We start from the raw sequence: 24547 nt of genomic DNA, 5'->3' as shown, positions 1-24547 counted from the left end.
GGATCAGTATATTTATTTATACAACTGAATAATTAATACATTTAAAAAAAAAAATCTAATATTACAGTTGAATTCCCTTGTGCATTCACTTGCAAGTAAGAGTATGCATGAGTATGAGTTTGTTTTCGGGCGTCTTATTTATGAGACCAACCACACGGTGTCTAATTTCTGCTGCTAGGGATCAGTGGATGAAAATAATAATAAAAGACATTGAAGTGGATGCCGTGAAGCAGCGTGGGATAATATGAGTAGAGTGTTCACAACCACTACAGATGAAAACCAATCTGATGTGACTCAGGTAGAAATTATATCTACAGATGATGTAATGTGTTAAATGTTTTACTCACGCAATATTTCTATTTATTCGCCTTATGTCATTGTGTTGGAATGCAATAGCAACAAATAACTATTGTAACAGCAACTTATTAAAACAGGCTTTTACACTAAATAAAATGAGATTTCACTAATTTAATGGATGTTTCCAAGTCATAGGTCTAACTGTTTTTCTATCTTTTAATGTGTAAATGTTTTACAGCTTTAAAGAGATATGGAAAAGAGGGAACAGGGTTGTTGGAAAGGTTTGTTTGGTTCATCTGTATTTTACGCTCTGTGGTCATGTGGTGACGTCTCCCTCTGTCACAGTGGTTATAGCAGCCGTGTTTACTGGTGGTCTTGACTCACTAAGTAAAACACACACATACACACATAAACATACGTCTCGCCAAGTGACGTCGCTGTCAGGAGCCACAAACACAGTGTGTTAAGTCATTTTTCACCCTGGGATAATTACTATATGTAAATAAGAAAAGGCTGAGTGTGTCACTGTCTGTATGTCAGCTTTACTCTGGTTATGTAATTTAGTCAGTGACCTTGTATTAACAATATTTTGCTTTCGTCTGTTCAAATGAAGGCGACGCAGGATTTTCCTGTGAAAGATTTATTTTTCCTCTCTCTGTTTGTTTTAATCTGTATCCTTTCTGCTTTATTCCAGAGTGACCAAGTCCTGGTTTGGTGTGAAAACCACAGGCGCTGTGCACAGGTAAATATACACGACACATAAAACTGCATTCACTGCCTGATATTTGACCTAAACCTCAGCCCCGACGTGACCTAAACCCTCACCTAAACTTTCACCCAGTTGTAACTCTTAAAGTTCATACAGAGTCTTGGGTGCAGGGGAAAAGACAAGGTATTGGCTCCTACTAAACGTACATCTACCAACGTGATAAGGTGGAAAAACCAGTCAGAATTCTGTATTTGCTCCACTAGTGTCAGCTGCTCAGTAGAAGCAGCACTCCCCAGACTCAAAGTGTTTATTGTCATGTGTACAGTAAAGAAACAGGCTTCCCTGTACAGTGACAATCTGACTTTGCCGTCCACACTGAATACCACAAGAATTTAAGATAAGTATAAAAGTATTAAAATTGGAATAGAATGATATAATTAGAAAATCAAAACAAAATGGTATTCAAAAAATGGCACGCAAGAGAAAAAGAACATAAAAAGTATAAACTGCTATTACGAAGAGAAAAATATATATTTACATAAATGTGCAACATCTGGGTGATTGAGAGGTAACAGTGAAGGGGAAGATATTTGCACCAAATTAACCTTAAGGAAAAAATGTATATGTTTATTGCAATACAACATCATATTATGAGATCTGTTATTGTTTTAAGTGTAGCTCCCTTTTAGAAATCAAACACCTGAATTCAGTATGTCCCAGTTCTGTGGTTTATGTAGTGTATGTGAAGAAGAGCAGGAGGAAGGGCTTCAAAAGAATTTATTTTCATTTCTTTGTGTCCCTGTCAAAAACTAATCAGTATTGGCACAGAATTTCATATTGTTGCATCCATCCATCCATCCATCCATCCATCCATCCATCCATCCATCCATCCATCCATCCATCCATCCATCCATCCATCCTATCTGGGGCCGGGTCGCGGAGGCAACACTCTAAGGAATGCCCAGACTTCCCTCTCCTCAGACTCCTCCTTCTCTTCAGACTCCTCCCTCTCCTCAGACTCCTCCTTCTCCCCAGACTCCTCCTTCTCCTCAGACTCCTCCCTCTCCTCAGACTCCTCCTCCAGCTCTTCTGGGGGGATCCTGTGGTGTTCCCAGACCAGCTGAGGGACATAGTTTCTCCAGTGTGTCCTAGGTCTTCCTCGAGGCCTCCTCCTGGTGGGACATGCCCGGAACACCTCCCCAGGGAGGAGTCCAGGAGAATCTGAACCAAATGCCTGATCCACCTCAGCTGAACATGGAGGAGCTCTACTCTGAGCTCCTCCCTGGTGACTGAGCTCCTCACCTTATCTCTAAGGGTGCATCCAGCCACCCTACTGAGGAACCTCATTTGGACCGCTTGTATCTACAGGGTCATAATCGTTACATCCTTCACAAATTCATACAGTATATAATATATGTGATGCAAAGAAATCCAAAGAAACTATGAAATTTCTTGTTGTAACTCATCTTTTCCAGCTAATGTATGTCCTGAAGGCACAGAAAACTCACTTACATGTTCTTTTGTCTTAATTTGGACTTCATAGAAAACCCACCTCTCTACCTGTCTGTTTGAGGGAGGTGAAGAGACTGAACACTTATTTTCTAAAGTTCTAAACGCATTCAAGCAGTGAAAGGGAAGGAAAGAGTTAAATGTCTGATAAGAAGTTGTTTTATTAATGACTTTGTTTGCTGCTGTTTCCAGAGCTTCATATTGTGGCTCCTGCTGTTCAGCTTCCAAACTCAGAACAAGTCATTTTCCATCTCAGCTGCTTTGAGAATACATTTTGTACAATGAAAATCAAGTCTGTGATAATACAGACAATAGAGACTGACAGCTTGATGCAACAACATCTCAATGCATTGACAGTGACATTTTTGGTGAGGCGGGGAAAGAACCAGTCTGTCTCTGACTTCCTTTCTTTATGGAATCTTTACACCCACCACACAGCTCCTGTAATAGCAAGGCTTGTGTTTTCAGTTAAAATAACGTCCTCCCTTATATCCCCATTATCCATCCTCCATGGAGCAAAAATTATCCCCTGTTTATTCACTTAACACTGACTGCCAGCAGGCCCTGGTGTGTGTTTCTTTCTGTGTGTGCATGTGCTAATTCATTGTTTGATTTGAAAGGAGTTTCCACGCTGATTATTTTTAGCTGCGAGTCTGTCCACTGTGCAGCCGTCGCTCCATGTTCTCTGGACGTTACTGAGGCTGTTTGAGGCTGTCGGGCCCATGTAGACGCAGACAGTGGGTGGATAAACCCAAACTGAAGCTCCATACCTGATGTAAATCATGTCTTAAAAATTATTATCGGAAAAGAACAGGAGGTACGTTGTGATCGCTGAAAAAGCAAATTGTTTTTATGGACTGAATAATGATGTTGCGTCATCTACAGCGAAAAAAGTCTGTGAAATCTCCTTCGACCTTTTACTCACTGACTTCCACTCATTATTAACGACCTCACGACAGACTTTTTCCAGGTTCTTATTTATGTGTTTTCTGAACTCTCGTTCAGGTTCAGCCTTTTTTAAAACATCCATCCCCGCTGGAGGCACACCGTAGTCGTATTTTTTTTGGTTGTTTTGTTTTCCTGCAAACTTTTTCAAGCTTCTCGGATAAAGCGGGAGCGAGACGCCGGCAGAAGAGGTGTGGTGAGCATGTGACGAGGTCAGCAGGGGTTAATGTCGACAATAACCCCGGAACATGTCCTCGGAAAACACCCACCGATAGGCCGTTGCAGGGGATACTACACGGAATAATGTAGTGGGAGAAACATCAGACATCAGTTTTCAGCTATACATAACCCCCCCCACTCCTCCTCCTGCAAACACAGTCACATCTATTTGAATCAAATATCCTCACATGCTTTCCTACTTTCTTTGTCCACTCGCTTCTTTTACATTTACCTCTAATGCAAGAAGCTCAACAAAGAAACCAAGAGAAACAAAATGAGAACGGAAAATAATTTCTACTTTAATACCATGTCTACACTTTATTACCCTGGCGTAGTGTGAATACCAGTGTGGCACAGTGCTATAACAGCCTCTGAAACACAGACCAGAGGGGATCTGGGCCTGTGCAAACCACAATTTTCTTTTCAGACAGCTTGATACTGCGCAGACATACACAGTGTCTCTTCTTGCTTGTTTGATTTGCAAAGTTATTAATTCTTACTATTTTACAGTCTGTTGAGCTTGGACACAGTTCAATTTGTAAAAGTCACCGGAGCACGCCAACAAAAATAAATTAGAGCAGAAATGCACATATCCCAGTCCGTAGCCATAATTGCCAAGATTAATCAAAATAATGAATGATACAGGAGAGGAAGTCCAACACTGTTAAATGCTCCCAAGGTGTGTATATTTGTTAAAAGGATATGTTCAGAACTCACTTTGTCATTTGATCATGTACCTTGGGAACATTAGTCTGAACAGTCCACTTTATTATTTTAGTTTTTATTAGGCAAACAATACCCACACTCTTGTTCTATTATATTTAATTCTGCATTGAAAGCAAATAAACAGCAGGTCCCAATACTAGTAAATATCATCTGGAAGGTAGAGGAGGGCGCTTGTCATTAGCTGTTGAGAACAATAAGGATCTCCTGACACAGCATGACATTTCGATTTTTAGACGATTTCTCTCGGGAGCCGCAATTTTTATGTTTCTAAACCCAATTTTAGGGTTATTTGTTCGACAAATCTAACAAAATGCGACTCGATCTCAGCCTCCATTCCTCTGCAGGCTCTCGTAAAGTATTTTGGCAGTATAACATGGTCAATAACTTTTGACAGAGAATTTTACTGAATATTTTGGAACGCACACTGGTTTCCCCTCTACTCATTTTTGAGCGCTGATCAAGATTTGGAGCGCTATTCCAAATCTGGATGTCGTCCTTACGGGGTGTATTACACAACAGTAGATGTACGGTTTGGTGAATATTCTGTGCAGGGCTGTTTTGATAAATGATAAGAGAGAGAGATGACAGAATATTGACTAAAATTAAACGATATCTTTGATGCTTTATCTGTTCCTCGGTTGCATGAACTGGCCAGAGTTCCTCTATTGAAGTGGCACATACAGCGGGCAGATGTTGCCCCGGCACATATGGTTTATGTCACATCATCAGTGGACTCTCTCACATGGAAACACACATGGGAGTTGAGTAAAACTAAACTACAGTCCTCATTCAACTCCTCCATCTGTCCATCTCTTCCTTCTTTTATCTCTCACACACATGCAGACTAGTGGTAGTAATGTGTACCAGGTGTGTGGGTCAGCGGGATGTCTACTAACAAACAGATCCGACGCAGAACAAAGGAGCAAAGGTATCAAGTCACTGTGACTCTTATCATCCCCTCTTCCTCCTTCATTCCTTTTAGCATTTTCTTATGAAGTAGGCTTTACAAATTCCAGCTGGAAACGTTCAGTATGCTTTGCCTTTTCTTTATAGGTTTGACCTTCCATATTCCAAATATTTATGAGTCCAACTAACAAGAAATTACCCTTTTCCACACTGGAATCTCTCCTTACCACGACCACTGTTCTAATAAGTCCCATATACCCTGTTGTATAAAGTGAATATCAAAATTTCCTATTAAAAGGAAATGGCTCAGTTGTTGATTTTACATCCCTTAGGTGAGTTGTAGTAGCAGATGTCCAAATGTTCTTATCCACCACATACTTGAACTCTTCCTGTGGGTTTGTGAAGCGTTCCCAGACCAGGTGGGATGTGTAATCCCTCCAGCGTGCTTTTGTAATTTGACTGGAAGTCTCCTCTCGCTTGAACGTGTCGAACATACTTGGCACAAGGAGGTGTCCAGGAGGCATCTGAAAGGAGAAGCTAAGGAAGTGGAAGCTACCCGGCAATTACCCAGAGTCTATGACCATACGTGAGGGTTAATTGAGAGTTTTGCCCTCAGACTTGACTTCATATTTACTGCAGCAGTTCAGCATAAATCCTGCACCACAGCAGATGCTTCTGCAGTTGGCCTGTCATGCTCTATCTTACCTTCGTTCACTAAAAATAATCCTATGAGGTATAAAATCTTGTTCAGCTGTGGTAGGAAATTGCTTCCAAACTGAGAAGGGTGAACCGCTGAGTGGAGGTCCTACACTTGAAACAGCTCCACTCCTGGAGGCCGGCGGTGTTATGTTACCTATATTTTAACCCATTCCTCGGCTGTTTTTTTTATTTCTCTTATTTCCATTTGATAAACCAGTGATTTACATCCCCTGTGCAAGAAGGAGCAGTTCTGCAGGTCATTCCTCCTCACAGCCATCAGACTACTTAACAGTTCACAGTACCCCCCCCCCCTTCACACCAGGTGCATGTGCAATCACAATATAAATATGTAAAAACTATTCAACATTTTAAAATGTTTAATTCTAATTCTCTATGCATATAAATACCAAATTTCTCATTTTCTTTTATATTTCATTTCTCACATGTGGTTTTTGTCTACCTTATCTTATCTTATCTTATCTTATCTTATCTTATCTTATCTTATCTTATCTTGTGTATGTTAAATATTGCAAAGGCATATTTTTTTCAGAAATCACCTCATGGAGTCTTTTAATGGGCATTTAATCAGTCTCACTCTAAAACAATGCATTTTAGGGCTGAATGATGCAGCCAAAAGATCATATCAAAACTTTTCCAAACAGAATCTGTCATTTCAGTTGTAATCTTTCTCAGTCTGGATATGTACAAGTAGGAAAAGCTCTTAAAACTGTTAAAACAGTTCAAAGTGGGAGACATAACTACACTGCTCAACAATGATTTTCCTACTGGGAGAAAGAACACAGACTTTACTTAAATCTGGTCATTAGAATTTCTCCATGATGTTCAGATTTTCCTCTGAGCGTACAGTTTTTTTTGTCATTTTTATTATACAGTTATACAATTTTATATTGTGATCATTTTCTTAAAAAAAAGCTGTCACAATAACAAACTATCACATAATAAGATACAAACTGTTTTATCACTTAATTTAACATTTTTCCTAATTCTAATTTTACTTATTTAGATATAATTTAGTCATTTACCTTTAGATTTATTATTATTATTATTATTATTATTATTATTATTATTATTATTATTATTATTATTATTATTATTATTAATAATAATAATAATCATCATCATCATCATCATAATAATCATAAAAATACATTTTATTTTAAGTGCCTTTCAAGACACCCAAGGACACTGTACAACAAGATAAAACAGACAATCCATAAAATACAAAGAAGTAAACAGATAAAAGAATAATTACGATATATAGAAATGAAGATGTAAAATGGAGAGTAAAACTTATGGTGGCTGTTCTGAAAAGGTGAATTTTGAGTCTGGATTTGAATGTGGGGAGAGAATCACTGTTACTGATTTCTGAAAGACATGTTCAATATGTTCTGATCATAAAAAACATGTAGGTGTTCTTCCATTTTCAGACAGCTCATGAACGTTCAGCCTTTAGATCATGATTTGATATTTACTGTGACAGACTGATTTGAAAATTCTTGCCAAGTCCTAATTAAACACATTATTTCCTGAATGTTTAGTCTTATTTCCAATGATTAGTACCTGCATTCACTGGACAGTTAAACTTTATAAGAATGTATGTTTCACATAAATTATTTATGATGAACTATTAACTTTTAATTAGTGCTGTCAAATAATATATATTTTTTTTAAATAAGATTAATCACAGGGTTCCTGTGGATTAATTTCAAGTAATCACAACTCAATATTCACTTTATATCTATATTAGTCCTGTTTCATTTTGCATGAGCAAACAGACTCAAGAAAGAAGGAAATATAAATGCACTGAACGTGTTTATTAAACACCTTCAACAGTTTCAGCAACACAACTTGGAACAGCTGTTCTGTCGTGGGTTTTTTGTACTCATATTTTGAGAGGGCCAGTGTGTTGTTTAGTGTCTTCCATTTTTATGGGGTGGTTCTTCTTCCTGTCACTACCAGATCAACTGTAGTGACGCTAACGCTACTAAGACAAACTGCCCCAAATGTGTTGGAGGAGACATTCAGAGTCATTTTGAGCTGCAGATGGGTTAATTGCGTTAAAATTTTTAATCAGATTAATCATGATGATGGATTAATCTGCGGTAACAATAGAGCCCGACGGGCCAATTATAGCGTATCACCGATTAATCAACATCGACAAACATGTAACCGATTTATTAACTTTTTTGCTGCAGAGATTCTGTTGCTCGCTGCTCCTGTGTGTGTGCTGCCCAGAGAGTTAGAGGAACAGTAAAGCGATTCAGTTTCACTTTAACTTCCACTATCAATCACACTACCCCCCCCCACACACACACACACACACACACACAATCACGGAATCATGGACCACTATTATGCAACTGTTAATCCACCTGCCCACAATTATCTAATATAAGATGATTATATCCTGTGTAAATCAATGTTCTTATTTCATGTATCGGCCAATATATCAGTTATTGGCCAGTATTGGATATCAGCTTTTTTTAGCCCCCAGTATCAGTATCAGCATTAGTCCCAAAAATCCCATATCGTGCTCTAGTTAACACGTTCATGTTGACGGCCCTACTTTTAATGCTTCCCATTATAACATGACATGCCTCTGAAGTTCTTTTATACTGACTCGCAGCATTGTACCCGTGGTGCCATTGTACGATAGCATGAGAGGCTCAAATCTCCCAGCATACCTCACAACATTTGAATACGGACATAAAATTGTGCTTAGTAGATAGTCAGGGAGTGTTTGTATTCATTTGGTGAGTTTGGCGGTGATCAGGCCTGAGGAAAACCTGTACAGACGCCCTCCTGTGATGGAACATCGACCGGACACGGGACGGACACAGAACGTGCAAAACAGTACGATACTTCTGCAGAGATTACTGCAGAGTAACATGTCTGCAGCCACCTGTAGTCGAAGTGATTGGAACATTTTCAGCATCAGCAGTAAAACATGGAGCAGAAACTCCTGCAGGTTAAACATATTAAACAGATGACAATACACTGTTTAGTTTAGCAGCATTAATGCCACAAATAACCCATGACCCGACGGCCTTTTCCTGTTTAAAAGAGCGTCAGTAGAAGTTTGGACAGTGCTGTTATGCATTTATTTAATAAGACGATCTGATTCCTTAGAAAGCAGGTCATTTGCCAAATGTAGAACCTCTGCGATATCAGATCCTCGTATCGCCCACTGCTTCTCCGTATGAAAACTGCCTCCCGTCGTTCCACCACCGTTTAACTGGTTCTGTTGATGTAGAGGAAGCACAGACAGAAACCCATTAGGGGGGAAACAGAGAGAGAGCAAACTCTGGCAGGACTCAGTCAGAGGCCAGTGCACATGTGGTTGGAGAGGTGATGAAGTTAACCGCTGAACGATCTGAAAACATTTGTCTTTTTACTCTCCTCTGCATCTCTCTGTCGTTTCCTCTGTTCTCCTTCCTCCTCCTCCCACAGGCCGCTGACTTCAGTTAGCTCTGGTTGTTTTGCATGTTTTTCCAAAGGTCTGGCAAAAGTCTTAACATGCTTTTCAAAGGGATTTTTGGAATTTGTTCCGCTACTTTTCACTCAAGTACCACAAAGCCTGATGTGTGTGTGTGTGTGTCTGCGTTGATGCTTGTGTGTATACAGTGTGTTGATGTTGTAAAACAAGCATGGTAATACTTTATGAAAAGCACAGTAGAATCTCATTTAGCATGAAAATACAGATGTTAGATGTTAAATTGGATCCAAAGAGGAATATTCATCTATTTATATTTGAACCAGTGTCAGTATTGTGTTAATAAAACCTGAGGATAAAGAACAGCAGTGAATCATTATAGATTAAATTTGAGACTGTACGATGACCCCTGGTAATTAATATTGTCTGACAAAACAAACAAAACGAAAAAAACATATACAGCAGAATCTGGTTTATACACAGTATCCAAAATAATACCACAGATTAAATATTATCGTACCATTCTCAATATAAATGTGCAAATATATTTAGAAATATGGTTTTATTGTTGCAATGTTTGACTGAAAAATCACAATAGAAATGTAACCGAATGCTTCCTATAGCCAAAACTAATAACTGACTTTTTTATTGGTGTTATTATGTCAAAAATTCAGTGTTAGAACATTTTGCAAACTATTAGTAACTTTTGGATTTGATAGTATTTAACACATATTTTTAGGACAGAATTACTGACTTTGATAGCTGTAAAGTTTGATAAGTCCCAGATTTATTGATTGATTGATTACTTTTAATTTGATCGTCAGTGTTCAGTACTTATGCCCCATCCACACTCACATGGATATTTTCCTAAACTCATCATTCCTTCCTCTTCCTCTCTCAGGCTTTAATCTGTCATGAAGGTGAAGCAGCCACAACAAGTTCAGTTGTAAATTTTAACCTTAGTTGTTTACTTGTATTCTTTACATGATGTGGATTTGTCCATAACACTAGTTCAGTCCGTCTCCCAAAGGTATGGGTACTGACCTCCATTTGCTGCAGGTCAGACTCTGATTTACAGACTTGGATTTGATGTTTCAGGTGCAAAAGGTGCTTAATTATGTGAAACAATGATAGACATGAGCAAAATGTAGTGAGATGCCATCGTTTTTTGTTTTCCTTGAACACACAGATCCACACAAAGCAGAGTTTATAAAAGCTTCAGTTTGGAAAGTGTTTCATCTCATCGTTTCCTCTAACTTTGTGTGACTTAAAATGCTCTTTACATGTGGACAAAAGGCTGAAGAATAGAGAAAAATATCACATTAATGTTGACGGAGCCCCAGACTTTAACATTCAGTTTACAAATCATCCAAGTTCTGGTAGATTCCAGCAGCGTATCAGTCCTGTGAGTTGATTAATCAGCTTTGAGCTTTTCCTATCTTACTCCTATTATCTCAGCGGTGTCATGGTTTAGTGACTTTTTTTGCTCTTCTTATCACAACTTCAACTTTAAGCAGGTGCAGGATGTCAGTGCACCTTTTTCACACCAGACATTTTTGGTTGTAAAAGCAAACCAAACACAGGTGTTACTGATAACATTAACGATGGCTCCGTTCCATTTCGTCGCCCCTTTCGGCTGCTCCAGTGAATCAGCATGCACAGCCCAACACCTGAAACTGATAGAGCTAAAGGGGACGCGGCCATTTTTAATGATAGCAGTTACACCTGTGTTCTCTGCCTTCATAAGTCAAAATGTCTGCTGTGGAAACAGAAAATGCATCAGTGGGAGGGTGAGTTATCAAAATATCTGATGTTTAAGATGATGAAAGCTTGTTTTCAGGATGTTGCATCAGTATCTTAACACAGAAATATTATACAATACCACATGTATGTTCATAGAATATATAAAATAAGCTTTGAACACCTGAACACAAGCTGGAAACATGAATGGGCTCTATGCATAACCCCACTACGGCCTGAACTTCAGGTGGCTCTTTTATTTCCTGTCTTTCATTATTGGACACACTGATTAATCCAGGTGTGTCTGCTGCTTGTTGGGACAACTGATTGATTAGACACACCTGGATTAATCAGTGTGTTCAATAATGAAAGACAGGAAATAAAGGAGCCACCTGAAGTTCAGGAAGTAGTGGAGCTGTGCAGAGAGCCCATTACGCTGCGTTCACACTGCAGGTCTTAATGCTCACTTTAGATTTTTGGCTGAAATTAATTTTTTTTTGTGTTGTTTACATTGTAATCTAAATGTGATGCCATCAGACTCATGTGTGAACGGTCTACGTTGCTGAACTGACCCACATCCACATCCACATCCACAGCACACTGACTTTATTGGAGTAAATGTGCCAGGTCCCACTTCTTCCAGCGCAAAATTGTGACATCTGTCGCATTTTAATGATGTAAAAGTCAGATGAAATCTAACATGACCGTTCAGACTGAAGTCGCAAAACATCATCTGTATCTGATTTAGGACCACAAATGAAAGTGGTCTGGGTTTTGATTTGTGCTGTTCAGACTGCCACTTGTACCTGCAGTAGTACTGGGCTGTTCTGAAGCTTATCCCAGCGGACGGTGGTGGGATTCCCCTGTATGTTCATAACAGAAGAGCCTGGCCCGTTGTCGGCAGGATTCGAACCTGCGCGGGGAGACCCCAATGGATTTCTAGTCCATCGCCTTAACCACTCAGCCACGACAACTCATGAAATGCTGTTTGCTGCACTGTCTAAAACATGTGTACATTTCACGTGCTAGCGATAGTTGTCCCAAAAGAAGTCATTCATTCTCTGAACCACGTAGTCCTCGTTCATACTGCAGGTCTTGATGCTCAGTTCTGATTTTGTGCTGAAATCTTGACTTTTTTTTGCTTGGTTGTTCACATTATAATGTAAATATGTTGCCATCAGACTTATGTGTGGACAGTCTACAGTCCTGAAGTGACGTCACCTGCAGAACTCTGTGTTTATGGAAGTAAATATGGATCTTGCCGGTCTCTGCCTCCTTTTGTGTAGAACTGTGACTTGTAGCATTTTAATGATGTAAAAAGGGTCTGATTTGCATCATAAATATCAGATATGTGCAAAATGGGAGCATTAGGACACTTGTGCCTGCAGTATGAACGCAGCTTAGTCCTCAGAGGGTCTGGGGGTTCTGAAGCCTACCCTGGACACCTGAGAGAGGGATACAACCTGGACAAGTCACAGTAAAACTTCCACGTTATCGGCAGGATTCGAACCTGTACAGGGAGACCCTAATAGGTTTCTAGTCCATCGCCTTAACCACTCGGCCACGACGACTCTTAAACTGCTGTTCAAACTCCCATAGACGCGCAGATTTGGACCACTTTGTCCTGGGGAGGGCTGGGCTAAAGATTATCCAGCAGACAATGGTGGGATTCCCCTGAATGTTCGTAACAGAAAATACTGGCTCGTTGTCGGCAGGATTCGAACCTGCGCGGGGAGACCCCAATGGATTTCTAGTCCATCGCCTTAACCACTCGGCCACGACAACTCATGACTCGTGTATTCTATCATTCATTCTCTGAGTCACTTAGTCCCCGTTCACACTGCAGGTTTAAATGCTGAATTCTGATTTGTTGCTGAAATTGGAGTTTTTTTGCATGGTTGTTCACATGATAATGTATGAGGCCATCAGACTCATGTGTGAACAGTCTGTGGTCCTGAAGTGACGTCACATACAGCACAGTGTGTTTACAGGAGTAAACAGGACCACGCCTGCTTTCACCTCCTTCAGTGCAGAACTGGGACGTCTGTCGCATTTGAATGATGAAGAAGTCCAAAGAAATGTGTCATGACCCATGTCATGACATGTTCACACTGCAGCTAAAAGTGGCTCAAATCCAAGTTTTTTACCCTTATGTGACTCGAAGGACAGCTGTTGTGTTCCCATGTGACATGTGCACATGGTTTAGAAGTATCTCACATGCTTTCGCAGGTTGTCGTGGCCGAGTGGTTAAGGCGATGGACTAGAAATCCATTGGGGTCTCCCCGCGCAGGTTCGAATCCTGCCGACAACGGGCCAATGTTTTCTACAACTGGCAACACATCCAGTGTTTACTTCCACCAGCATTCAGACTGACATCCCAGTACAAAACAGCAGATATGCATCATGTCATGACATGTTCACACTGAGGGAAACGTGGCTTCACTCATATATGACCTACATATTTTTTTAGGAAAGTGAAGAACTCAGGTTTTTCACATCATAGCCACTTAAACTTAATTGTGGTTCTAGATATGGGATGCATGTCTGCTGTTTTGGGATGTGATTTCAGTCTGAATGCTGGTCGAAGTAAACCCTGGATGTTTTACCTGCTCATAACAGAAGACATTGTCAGCAGGATTCGAAGCTGCGCAGGGAGACCCCAGTAGATGTCTAGTCCATCGGTTTAACCACTCGGCCATGACAACTCTTGAACTTCTGTTCAGACTGCCCTAGACAAGCAGATTTGGACCTGCAGTGATTATGGTGGGAGTCCCCTGAATGTTCATAACAGAAAATACTGACCCGTTGTCGGCAGGATTCGAACCTGCGCGGGGAGACCCCAATGGATTTCTAGTCCATCGCCTTAACCACTCGGCCACGACAACCTGCAAAAGTATATGAGATACTTCTGAACCATGTGCACATTTCACCTGGAAAAAAACAGCTGTCCTTCGAGTCACATATGGGTGAAAAACTTGGATTTGGGCCACTTTTAGCTCAGTGTGAACGTAGCATTAGCATGAACAGTTTTTCGCCTTTCACCCGCTGAAGTGCAGGCTGTACCAACAGTGAACACATCTGGTTTGTTGCTGCTGTCTTTCTTCATCCCTCTCTCCCTCTCTCCCTGCATCTCTCTACTAGCATTTCTCTGGACCTGCTTCACTGTTTGTCTTTCATCTCCTCTCTCCTTTTCAACTGACACTTACGTGCTCCCCCCTCCCCCCCTCCATCTCGTCGAAACCACATCTCCCCTCCCGTTTCCTCTCCTCCCTCTCTCTGAGTGTGGCTGTCATCCCTCCATCGTGGCAGGTGAGGCCATAAAACAGCGGGAGAGGCCAGGAGAGGGCCGAGACACAAGGGGTGTGTGTGTTTGATTAATTATTAGACAGATATTTGAGGCGATCCTGTGCATACTCTGCGCACACACACACACACACACACACACACACACACACACACACACACACACACACACACACAGTCATTAATCTAGTCTCTGTTGCTACAGTGTGTCGTTGTGTTAAACCTCTGACCTGTTCTGTATCTACCACTCTTTCTTTCTTTCTTTCTTTTTCTTTCTCGCTCACACACATTACTCATTGTGTCGCCTTCAAGGCCAAAAGTGTCTCTTCGCCTCTCAGCTCCTTTTACACAAATACACTGTATGTACTTTTCGGCGATTTACAACATCCATGTGATATTTGAGAGCGTAAGGTGTGCACCACATACCAGGAGGGCTTTCAGCTCATATCCACCTTTCTTTCTTCACTGGCTTTAGTGTCTCCACAAGATCTTGAACTAAGACCACAACGTAAATGTTCTGTTAATGTTTTTATAGTCTAAAAATAGTATATACTAGTAATGAAAGCATTATCAAAAGGTCTTAAAGAATTAAAGTTTGTGCTGGATTTTTAACATTCAAGCAGCATTTTAGCAAAGGATTATCTCATTTTAACTAATCCAGGTTTAATGACTAATCTTCGGAATATTTCTGCGTTATTATCCTAATGATCATTCCTAAGATGTGTATTTTTTTTTTTTTATGGAAAAGGCTGATCAAGCTAAGTATTTTAGTTTGTTTGGTAGTTTAGTTAAAAAGCAAATGACAAGCGTTGTCATTTAAATACATGGAACTATAAATTGTTTATCATTTTGCTTCAGCCATAACTAAGAAGATTCACAGGTAGATGTAAATATCACCTTTGTGTGCGAGGTTGGTTAATCTCTGCATCATGTTTCATCAAGCAATATATTTTTAGGTAAAGTCACAATGTGCAAAGTAACTGTTTTTGTAATCTTTTTCTGTTAAATGGAAAAAATCCTGCCTAAAATGCTCCAGAGCCTACTGTTATCTATTAATTATTCTGCAAACAAGACTGATAAAAGCATTTTAATTTGATATTGTTAAAACAAGCAAACAACAAGCGGTCTCATTTGAGAAGGTAGAACTATCAAAGTGTTACTGTTTTTGCTTCTGTCATGAGTAACAAGATTTATTAATGGATGTTTTTTCCGTGTGTGCAGTTGTTTAATCATTGCATCTTCTTTTATCAAGTGATACATGTATAAGTAAAGTCACAATATGCAACTGGTAACTGGTCTGAAATTCATTTAGTGTTGCCTACCTCAAAAACCAATGTGAAAAAGAAAAAGGATGGATTTAATGGGGAACATTTTTGCGTTAGTGCGCTAAACAAACACACAAGCAAAAAAAAAACAAGAAAAAAACCACCACTAAACTCCACAAATGGTCTGAATACACTAATGAAGTACAGATCAGTATAAACTAAACCAGAAAATCACATGTCTCACCTGAGATTAAACCAGGAACATTACAAATTCACCCTTCTTAGATTATTATTATTTTCAGTGGTTTGGGAGTTAACCTGTTTTTACAGATTTGAACTCATTTTGCCTTATTTAGCTTATGTGACTACGGATTTACACTTCTATAAATATTCCATTTTGTCACAAGAGCAGGTAGGAAAGATCTGTAGGCAGATTTAAGGCGGTGGTTCTATTGTGGATAAGGTGTCATGAGCCTCTGAGTGAAACACAGATGAAGTATAGCATTCACATCAAATCCACGTTAAGCTCCAATGGTCTTTGCTGCTAAGATTTTTCCTATGGGGGGGTGTGGTTAAGGGGAACTGTTTCCAAGCTTCCAACCTCAACAGTAGGCAGAGGTTACATCAGTACAGGAACAAATCTGCACTGACCCCAGTGTGTTCTCAGAAATGTGTTCATCCTCAGATATGAATGGCATCACCTGAAAAATCTATCAGTGCAGGAGAAGACTCTTCACAAGGGCAGTGATACAGGTGGATGTGTCCAGCCTTTATTTAAGCAGGTCAGATCATTATTACACATACATTTCTCCTTTGCCCCAACTCCGAAGCTCATCTGCTGTCAAACCCTGTTTTTCACCCTATCCCCCAAAGTCCTTTCAAACCCGTGAAAAAATTCCAGCATGGTTCCACGTGTACTGTGTGTAAACTGTATGACGTCTTATATTTGTGCTTTGCATTATCTTGTGTTCTTCACTGCAAATTTTAAAGAAAAGGGTTCAGTGGCAGTGCACCAGCTGTGGCGGCCCGGTGTCCCTAATCATCAATCAAAATCTCGTTTGATGTACTCTGTGCTGTCAAAGGACAGTAAAGAAATCTGTAATCTGTATTGAGGCTACATTTATTTTCCAAGAGAACAGTATAGACATAGTTACAGCAAATCAAGACACAAATAAAATAAAATATTTTAGTTATATACAATAAAGAGATAGAAGACAATGCACTACATTAAGAACTATTTAAATGTAAATACAGAGGCACTTTGACCAAGAGTGTTATTTTCTCAATCCCTTAAAATAAACCATAATTTCCCGTCTATAAGACACTACTTTTTTCCACACGCTGTGAACCCGTGGCTCAAAAATGATGCGGCTAATTTATGTTTTCTGAGCTAACGATCGATACGGCTGTCGAAGAAGGAAATAGAGCTGCTGCACCTAAGTTTGGCATCAGTGAATCGATGGTGGGACGTTGGAGACGGCGTGGGTGTGGCTTATAGTCAGGTGTGGCCAATAGTCCAGAAAGCACAGTACTCAAATTCCCCAAAAATAAGAAGTTCCAACATCACTACACGAGATAAGGCAACGCTCCGAAAAGCTGTTTTACCAAACTTTATTCAGATTCTGGGAACCATCATTTGTCAGCTCTGATCATGTTGCTTTTGGGTTTTACACATGTATGTACAAAGATAAGATGGATTCAGCCCAGGGAGGGTTTTATAAATAAAAGCCAAACAATATGAGAGTCTGTGAACATGCAGTGAGGTAGACTTAGCAACAGAAGACACAGTTAACACAACTTCCACTGACAGTAATAAAACATCAAGTTCAGTGGTGAACTGTATACAACTTCTATAGGCACTGCTCAGGAGCATTCTTAAAGAGCAGACCACTGTGATCTAAGAAATGAAAGAAAGTTGCAGAAAGGATGTGTTTTTCTTACCAGTAAAGAAAAACAGTGTTTGCTTCTAAATAAAAAAAAAGGATTTTAGTTTTACTTTAACTATGTAAAGCCTGAACCATTAAAACACTGACAGAAAATTCCAGTTCTTTGAAACTGAAGCCTTTATTGGTCCTTCTGAACAACTCAAATTACTTTTTTCAAATATCAGTTTCCATGTTTGAGTTTCAATTTTGTATCATATATGATACATTGGGTCTCAATGCTCAAATATTATTATTTTTGAACAAACAAAAACATAAGATAAGATAAGATAAGATAAGATAAGATAAAATATGCCTTTATTTGTCCCACAGGAGGAAATTCCAGGTTACAGCAGTGAAGCACAAAAGGCACACAAGAAAAGCAGGCAAGAGCAGAAGAAGTGCAAAATCAAAAAATAAAGACAAATCGAAAAAGCTATATATAACACAATAACTATATATAACTATATAACACAAACATGTCTAAAAAGTTGGTAATTCCTTTTCATAATTGGCTAAGTTCTTCCTCCTTCCTCATTAATGTCAGTCTTGTAGTGTCAGTGGAAAGGCCTCTGTGAATGAACTCCTCCCCCTGGTGGATTATCTGTGTATTGCATGTATCTAATTGTATACATCAGGTTTTTCAAGAAAAAACATATCACACTGATCATGTAGAGGGCTTCAAAATGCACGTATCAAATACTTATAAACGTATAATACGTTCAGTGTTATAGGGTTAAGCCCTGCAATGAACTTGCGACTTATCCAGGGTGAACCCCGCCTTTACCCATAAGTAGCTGGGATGGGCTCCAGCGACCCTAGTGAGGATGAAGTGGGTTCAGATGATGAATGAATGAGTTTCAATTTATGAACAAGGCTTCTCAATGTGGGGCTTAAAAAACAAATTCTGATCTACAGTACGGTGCAGAAGTTCTGATGACCACACATGCATTTCTCAGTCTCTGTTTTTCGATCTAATCTGATATATGTGAAGTATGAACAGCAGAAAAAACAAGTTTCAGGGAAAAAACAGCTTCTTTAAACCAAAGTGCTCATATTCAGTGTGACCTCCCTTTGCACTTTACATGTCTTTAACCCTTTTGTTCAGATAATATGAGATTTATGGCATTAATTTTCTGATGTTTTATACCAGGTTTCATTCAGCACTTGTCAGATGTGTCTAATTGTTTGTCCTGCTTCTTGTCATGGGGTCAGAGGTCACAATAAATATTGACTTTAATCTTTAGAACACATTTAGTTCAGTTTTTTGTCTGTCTTTTAAGGCTGTGCACATATTTCCTGTATTTTCTTGTTGTGGCCGAAGAAAAGAGAAGGAGAAATAAATATACATTTTTATTTCGACCCTGCACAAACAACAAAGTTAAAAGTGGAAGAAGAATTTGCACAGTGTTGTATAACAATATCTAAACACTTGTATTTATCAACCATTGAATTTCACCTACTTTGGCAGCTTTAATCTTAGAGAGATTAAGCGATAACACTTATTTGAGAAAACTATGAACTTGGCTTTGTCTGCATTTAGTACCAGTTTAACCCATAAAGACAAATGAATTTTTCTCTATATTTACCCTTTCTTAAGTGATTTAAGCCCATTTATTGCAATATTATCCTCTTTATTTTGCATTTCTTCAGTAAAAATCAGGTATTTTTCTATATTTAATTCACTGATCATGTAGATGTTCATAAAAGCTCAGAGTAACTTCAAAAGTTATTAAATCAGAAACAGAGAAAACAGAAGAAAAAGGGACTTTTTTTTTTTTTTTTAGCAAAATATATCATTAATTGAACATAAACCCAGTGTGTCCATCTACTGTCATTTATCAATCTCCATGGGTTTTACTGGTGAACCAATGTTGTAGAGAATGATGGTGTTTCCATGGTAACTACGGGGTCTCTGAACGTCCAAATGCGTCATATCTGATGACCATGAAAAGATGAAAAACTGCATTTTACACTAATTATTTGCATGTATTGATTAGATTAGTGGATCAACAGGTGTTAAGCAGTTTATTATCAGTAGATGCTTTTGGTTGATGGTAGATGTTTGGGTCTTTATGGGTTAAGCTGAATTAAATGAGACTGAACAATGTCAAAAACAGACTGAAAACGAGAAAAAACTGAAAGAGATGAACAATAGATATCAGTGTTGTCAGCGTAATAATAGAAAGCAGCATTTGATAAGGTTTCACAGAGATTATTAATATAAATACAGAACAGCAGCGCTGAAAATAACGGTCTACTTGGACATTGGATTCATATGTTAGTATTTTGTGTTCCTTCAGTGTGTCACTGCGTCTAAAGGCAATTTCAGACTGCTGGTGGCTGAGTAAACAGAGCAGCAGCAGCAGTCAACTTCAGCGGGTTTCAAGGTTTTATCCTAAAAGACGAGATAAGACTGAGGTCAAAACTTTAATAGTTATAAATGAGGTAGCGAGAGGTGAAAGAGGAGTCAGGAGACAAAAACAACAGCGGATCAGGATACAAGGTTGAAGACAGAGAACGGATAAAGGATGAGAAGCGAGGAATAAGAAATTAAACATGTCTGTAACTGATCAGAAGAGGAGAGCGGGGAGTATTGAGTGGGCGGGGCTTGGATGGGAGTCAGAGTAGGCGGGGGAGCGTGTCTAAAAAAGGCGACCTGTTGGTTTTTGTGTTCATCTGAGGTGTTTTCAGTGAGATTTTGACAACCTTAAGCTCATAGCAGCATGTGGCGGAGTGAAGACACCCATGGGAGCTCCTTCAAGAAACACATCACACTTAAAGATCTGGTTACAATAGTGTTGAGATGTGTGCGTTTGTGTGCATCATCTCTGCGTCTTCATATTCAGACTCCTTCAGGAATGCCTCATTATAGCGCAAGAGAAAAAGGGAAAACATTAATGCAATGATCCTCCCAAAATGCGTTGTGTGGATGGAAACTGCGACTATAAAATGTTGGCTGTATGTCTGGGAGCAGGGTGTTTGTGCTTAGATTCAGTTTTATTGGATTTACAAGAGTGAAATTTTTATGAAGGAAAGAAATATCAGAACATCCCTAGAAACTCTAACCACTCTCCTCTGTTTCCACTCTATATAGAAGTATATTCTAGTTTCTACTGATGATCCGTAAAAGCACAGGTTTTACACACTTGAGCACAGGTAAACAACAATTTCACATGATTAAATAAACAAAGTCAAGTCAAGAAATTATATAAATGTCTGGAATTTTCACCGTATAAATCAGAAATGTAATGATAAGTTTGGATTGATGCGTATATCCTTTATTTAACCTGGTGAAATCATCCGTGAGATCACATCTATTTTCCAAAAGAATAATATAGACATAATTACAATGAATCAAGACACAAATAAAATACAGTGTTTAGTCATATACAACAAAGAGATAGAAGATAATGCACAACGTTCAGAACTATTTAAAAGTAAATATAGAGGCAATCATATTGACCAAGAGTGTTATTTTCTCAATCCTTTAACCCTGTAAAGCCTGAACCATTAAATCATTGGCAGAAGATTCCAGTTCTGTGAAACTGGAGCCTTTACTGATTCTTCTGAACAACCCCCCAAAATTTTTTTTCAAATATCATTTTCCATGTATGAGTGTCAATTTTGTATCATATTTGATCCATCGGGTCTCAGTTCTCAGGTATTATTATTTTTGAACCAACAAAAACATAATAAACAAAAAACATGTCGAAAAAATTGGTAATTCTTTTTTAAAATTGTCAAAGTTGTTCCTCATTAATGACAGTCTTGTAGTGTCATTAAAGGCCTCTGGTGAATGAACTCCTCCCCCTGGTGGATTATCTGTGTATTGCATGTATCTAATTGTTTACATCAGGTTTTTCAAGGAAAAAAAATATCCCACTGATCATGTAGAGGGCTTCAAAAGTCATGGATCAAATATGACACGTTTGGTTTTATATTAAAATAGACTTAAATTCCCCAAAATAAGAAGTTCTGACAGCTGCTGTAAATCACCCCATGAAGACAAGGCAACGCTCTGAAAAGCTGTTTCACCAAACTCTGTTCTGACTCTGGGAACCACCATTTGTCAGCTCTGATCGTGTTGCTTTTGGGTTTTACACATGTATGTACAAAGATAAGATGGATTCAGCCCAAGGACAGTTTTAGAAATAAAAGCCAAACAATATGAGAGTCTGTGAACATGCAGTGAGGTAGACTTAGCAACAGAAGATAGTGGTTTTTTTTTTTTTTTTTTTTTACTTTTGTCAAATTCTGGAACAGTCTCCCTGAGTAGATCAGATAATCTGATTCAGTAATGCTGTTGACAAAAAGGCTTTTTGAGTCATTAATGTTAGTTTTTCACTAAACTCTAACATTATTGGTAAAATCTGGTTTGTTTGGGTTTTTTTCCCCATCCAAAAAATGTCCCCATCTGGATTTAACTCTGCAAATAGTGCAATGCAATGTACGTCACTGTGATAAAAAGAGAAAAAAATAATCACGAGTATATGTATTAATGTACATATGAATTTTACCCCAGGTGCTCTACTGGAAAAACTAGAAAATGACCCTGAGATAGATAGATAGATAGATAGATAGATAGATAGATAGATAGATAGATAGATAGATAGATAGATAGATAGATAGATAGATAGATAGATAGATAGATACTTTATTAATCCTGAGGGAAATTCCAGAGTATGAATATACTATATATGTGTGTGAGGAAAGGTACTGGAGTTAGTTAACGAGTCTCATGTTAGTGACATGATGTGATCGGGGCAGTAGGATGTGTATCTGACTGTGTTTAGGTTGGATAAAGTCTGACATGTTTTCCTCAATGTTTAGTTTCTCCTTGGAATCCATTCGTTCTGTCTGGAGTCCCTTTCTCTGTGAAGAAGAACATTTCTTACAGCTACTCCTCAGGGCAAAAGATTCTGGGTGGAGTATCACTTTAAGCAAACCCAACCTTATATTTCCATGACTTAAATGAAATGATCCGACTGTACGACATTAAATAGCGATCACGCTTCACACTGAGATTCCATTTGAAGTCCCTCAGGTTCAGAAACCTGGCACATGTGGCTCTGTTGGCTTGGGTTTGTTGATGCTGTATGAACCCCAGTTACAAGCACATAAGTAATGTTTGTCCATTATTTTATACATGAAATGGGAGTCTTAAATAAGCGGTAAAGCGTGATGATAAATCTGAACCCCTTCCACTGATGTCATTTTGTATTAACATGGTCATCAGTCTGCAAATGAGCCCGTTTAAAACAATCTAAAGACTTGGAAACCATATTTTCTTCCCACAGTAGCCATTCATTTGATGTATTTTTAAAGCCTTTTTGTTGATTCTGTTTGTTCCCTTGGAATCAGCGCGATGGAATAAATTGGAGAAGTGATTGAAGCCAGGCACACTGTGGAGCTGAGGGAGACAGACGGACAGACAGAGGGACGGGGGGGTGTTGGGGGTGAAACCACAGTTTTTATATGTTGTCTGGTTTTAATTTGGTAAGAGCCATCATTCACCAGTTCACTGAGGTGGCAGAGCAGATGAGTGTGTGCTGTAGGAGAGGGCTCATGTTCTCTACCTGCTTCAGAGCTGTCTTTGGCGTCGCTGAAACACTCGACCCTTTCATTTATCCTTCTTCTAACACCGTTTACTCCAATTTCTTTAAACGTCCGCTTGTTAAGGGGGAAATCCATAATAAATAAAGCTAAAATGATGCTTTTTTAAATACACTTTTCCCTGTGTTTCAGTTTTTCTCTCTTTTGTATGTTGTGCAGTGCCTTCAGCCGTGCAAAGAACTGTGGGAAACCAGAAAAGTTTTGTCTCCAAAGTCCTGTGAGGTAAGACAGGAAGTGTGCGAAAGGCATGTTTTTGTGTCTTTTTGTGTAAGTCGCAGAACTTTGGTGGCAGCGTAACTTCTGTACCACAAAGTTATTACACCACTGTTGGTGCCCCAGATGCTCAGTTTAGCTCTTTGTGTGCAATAACTGTGCATTCCTGTGTGTGTTTATGCAAGCCTTTATGAAGAACATGTCGGTGGGGTTACGAACCTATACATATTTCTTTTATGTGCGTGTTTGTGTGTGGCAGAAAATGATTATTTGGAGAGCCAGCTGCTGTGGTTTTCTGATGATTAGTTTTTCATCACAATAGCTGAAGCATGTTACTGGCTGAATGGCTGACTGGCTGGGTGGTTAGGAAAACAGGGCAATTCAGAGCTATTAGGGAAAGCTTGTGTTTACACTTTGCTGATCTGTAGTCATGTGTATAGACACACAAACATACATATTTTACACTGACATGCAGGGTTTCCCTCAAAGAAGCAGAAGAGAATAGAGTTTACCAACAGGAAGCAGTTCCAACTCTACGCTGCAAAAATCCAAGTCTTTCCAAGTGTATTTTTCTCATTTCTAGTCCAAATATCTCATCACACTTAAAATAAGACAGAATCGCCTACAGAGTAAATTTTCAGTCGTCGTTTTTCCATTGGACATCTGCGCAAAACTTTACCGATATTTACTAAATAACGAAAAGACAGAAGGGCGCAATATTGGTTTTTCCGTTAAATCACAAATGCGATGATTTATTTATTATCACGAGATGACACGAGAAGTCCTTCCATAAACATGACGACAAATGTAAATATGGTGTTAATTTACAGATATATTCATTATTATTATATTACCCCTCTATCTCCTACTAAATTAAAAAATGATTGGGTTTCCTGGTGTGTCCACACATGTTTCTTCTTCTTCTTCTTCTCTTGTTGTAACGTACGTCAACATCCGATTTTTTAATTCATCTGACTCGAGTTGCAAAAAAAGGTCTCTCCATTGCAGTTTTGCAGGATATACC

The 24547-nt window shown here is 39.0% G+C and overlaps 1 protein-coding gene, 1 long non-coding RNA gene and 5 other non-coding genes across 8 annotated transcripts in view; 2 read left to right on the top strand and 5 right to left on the bottom strand.

Moving 5' to 3' along the window:
• The window catches only part of anos1b (anosmin 1b), an 80848-nt gene that overhangs the window by 19309 nt on the left and 36992 nt on the right, over positions 1–24547 (top strand). For both annotated transcript variants that reach the window (XM_030132476.1, XM_030132475.1), the window contains exons 2-3: positions 992–1039; positions 23470–23532. In XM_030132476.1, the coding sequence (XP_029988336.1) occupies positions 992–1039; positions 23470–23532 (111 nt within the window). The remainder of the gene's footprint in view (positions 1–991; positions 1040–23469; positions 23533–24547) is intronic.
• On the bottom strand, positions 4493–24161 carry LOC115418126 (uncharacterized). Its single transcript, XR_003935266.1, has 3 exons — positions 24056–24161; positions 11430–11433; positions 4493–4506 (listed from the first exon to the last, which is right to left on the bottom strand). It is a non-coding gene; the product is annotated as an uncharacterized LOC115418126 (long non-coding RNA).
• On the bottom strand, positions 12097–12178 carry trnas-aga (transfer RNA serine (anticodon AGA)). Its single transcript has one exon. It is a non-coding gene; the product is annotated as a tRNA-Ser (tRNA).
• On the bottom strand, positions 12694–12775 carry trnas-aga (transfer RNA serine (anticodon AGA)). Its single transcript has one exon. It is a non-coding gene; the product is annotated as a tRNA-Ser (tRNA).
• Positions 12908–12989, bottom strand: trnas-aga (transfer RNA serine (anticodon AGA)). The gene has a single exon. It is a non-coding gene; the product is annotated as a tRNA-Ser (tRNA).
• trnas-aga (transfer RNA serine (anticodon AGA)) lies at positions 13434–13515 on the top strand. The gene has a single exon. It is a non-coding gene; the product is annotated as a tRNA-Ser (tRNA).
• Positions 14008–14089, bottom strand: trnas-aga (transfer RNA serine (anticodon AGA)). The gene has a single exon. It is a non-coding gene; the product is annotated as a tRNA-Ser (tRNA).

This window comes from Sphaeramia orbicularis, chromosome 4 (assembly GCF_902148855.1).
Source record: "Sphaeramia orbicularis chromosome 4, fSphaOr1.1, whole genome shotgun sequence".
NCBI classification, from domain to species: Eukaryota; Metazoa; Chordata; class Actinopteri; order Kurtiformes; family Apogonidae; genus Sphaeramia; species Sphaeramia orbicularis.
Note: the sequence above shows the minus strand (reverse complement) of the source record. Positions and strands in the feature narration are given on the sequence as shown.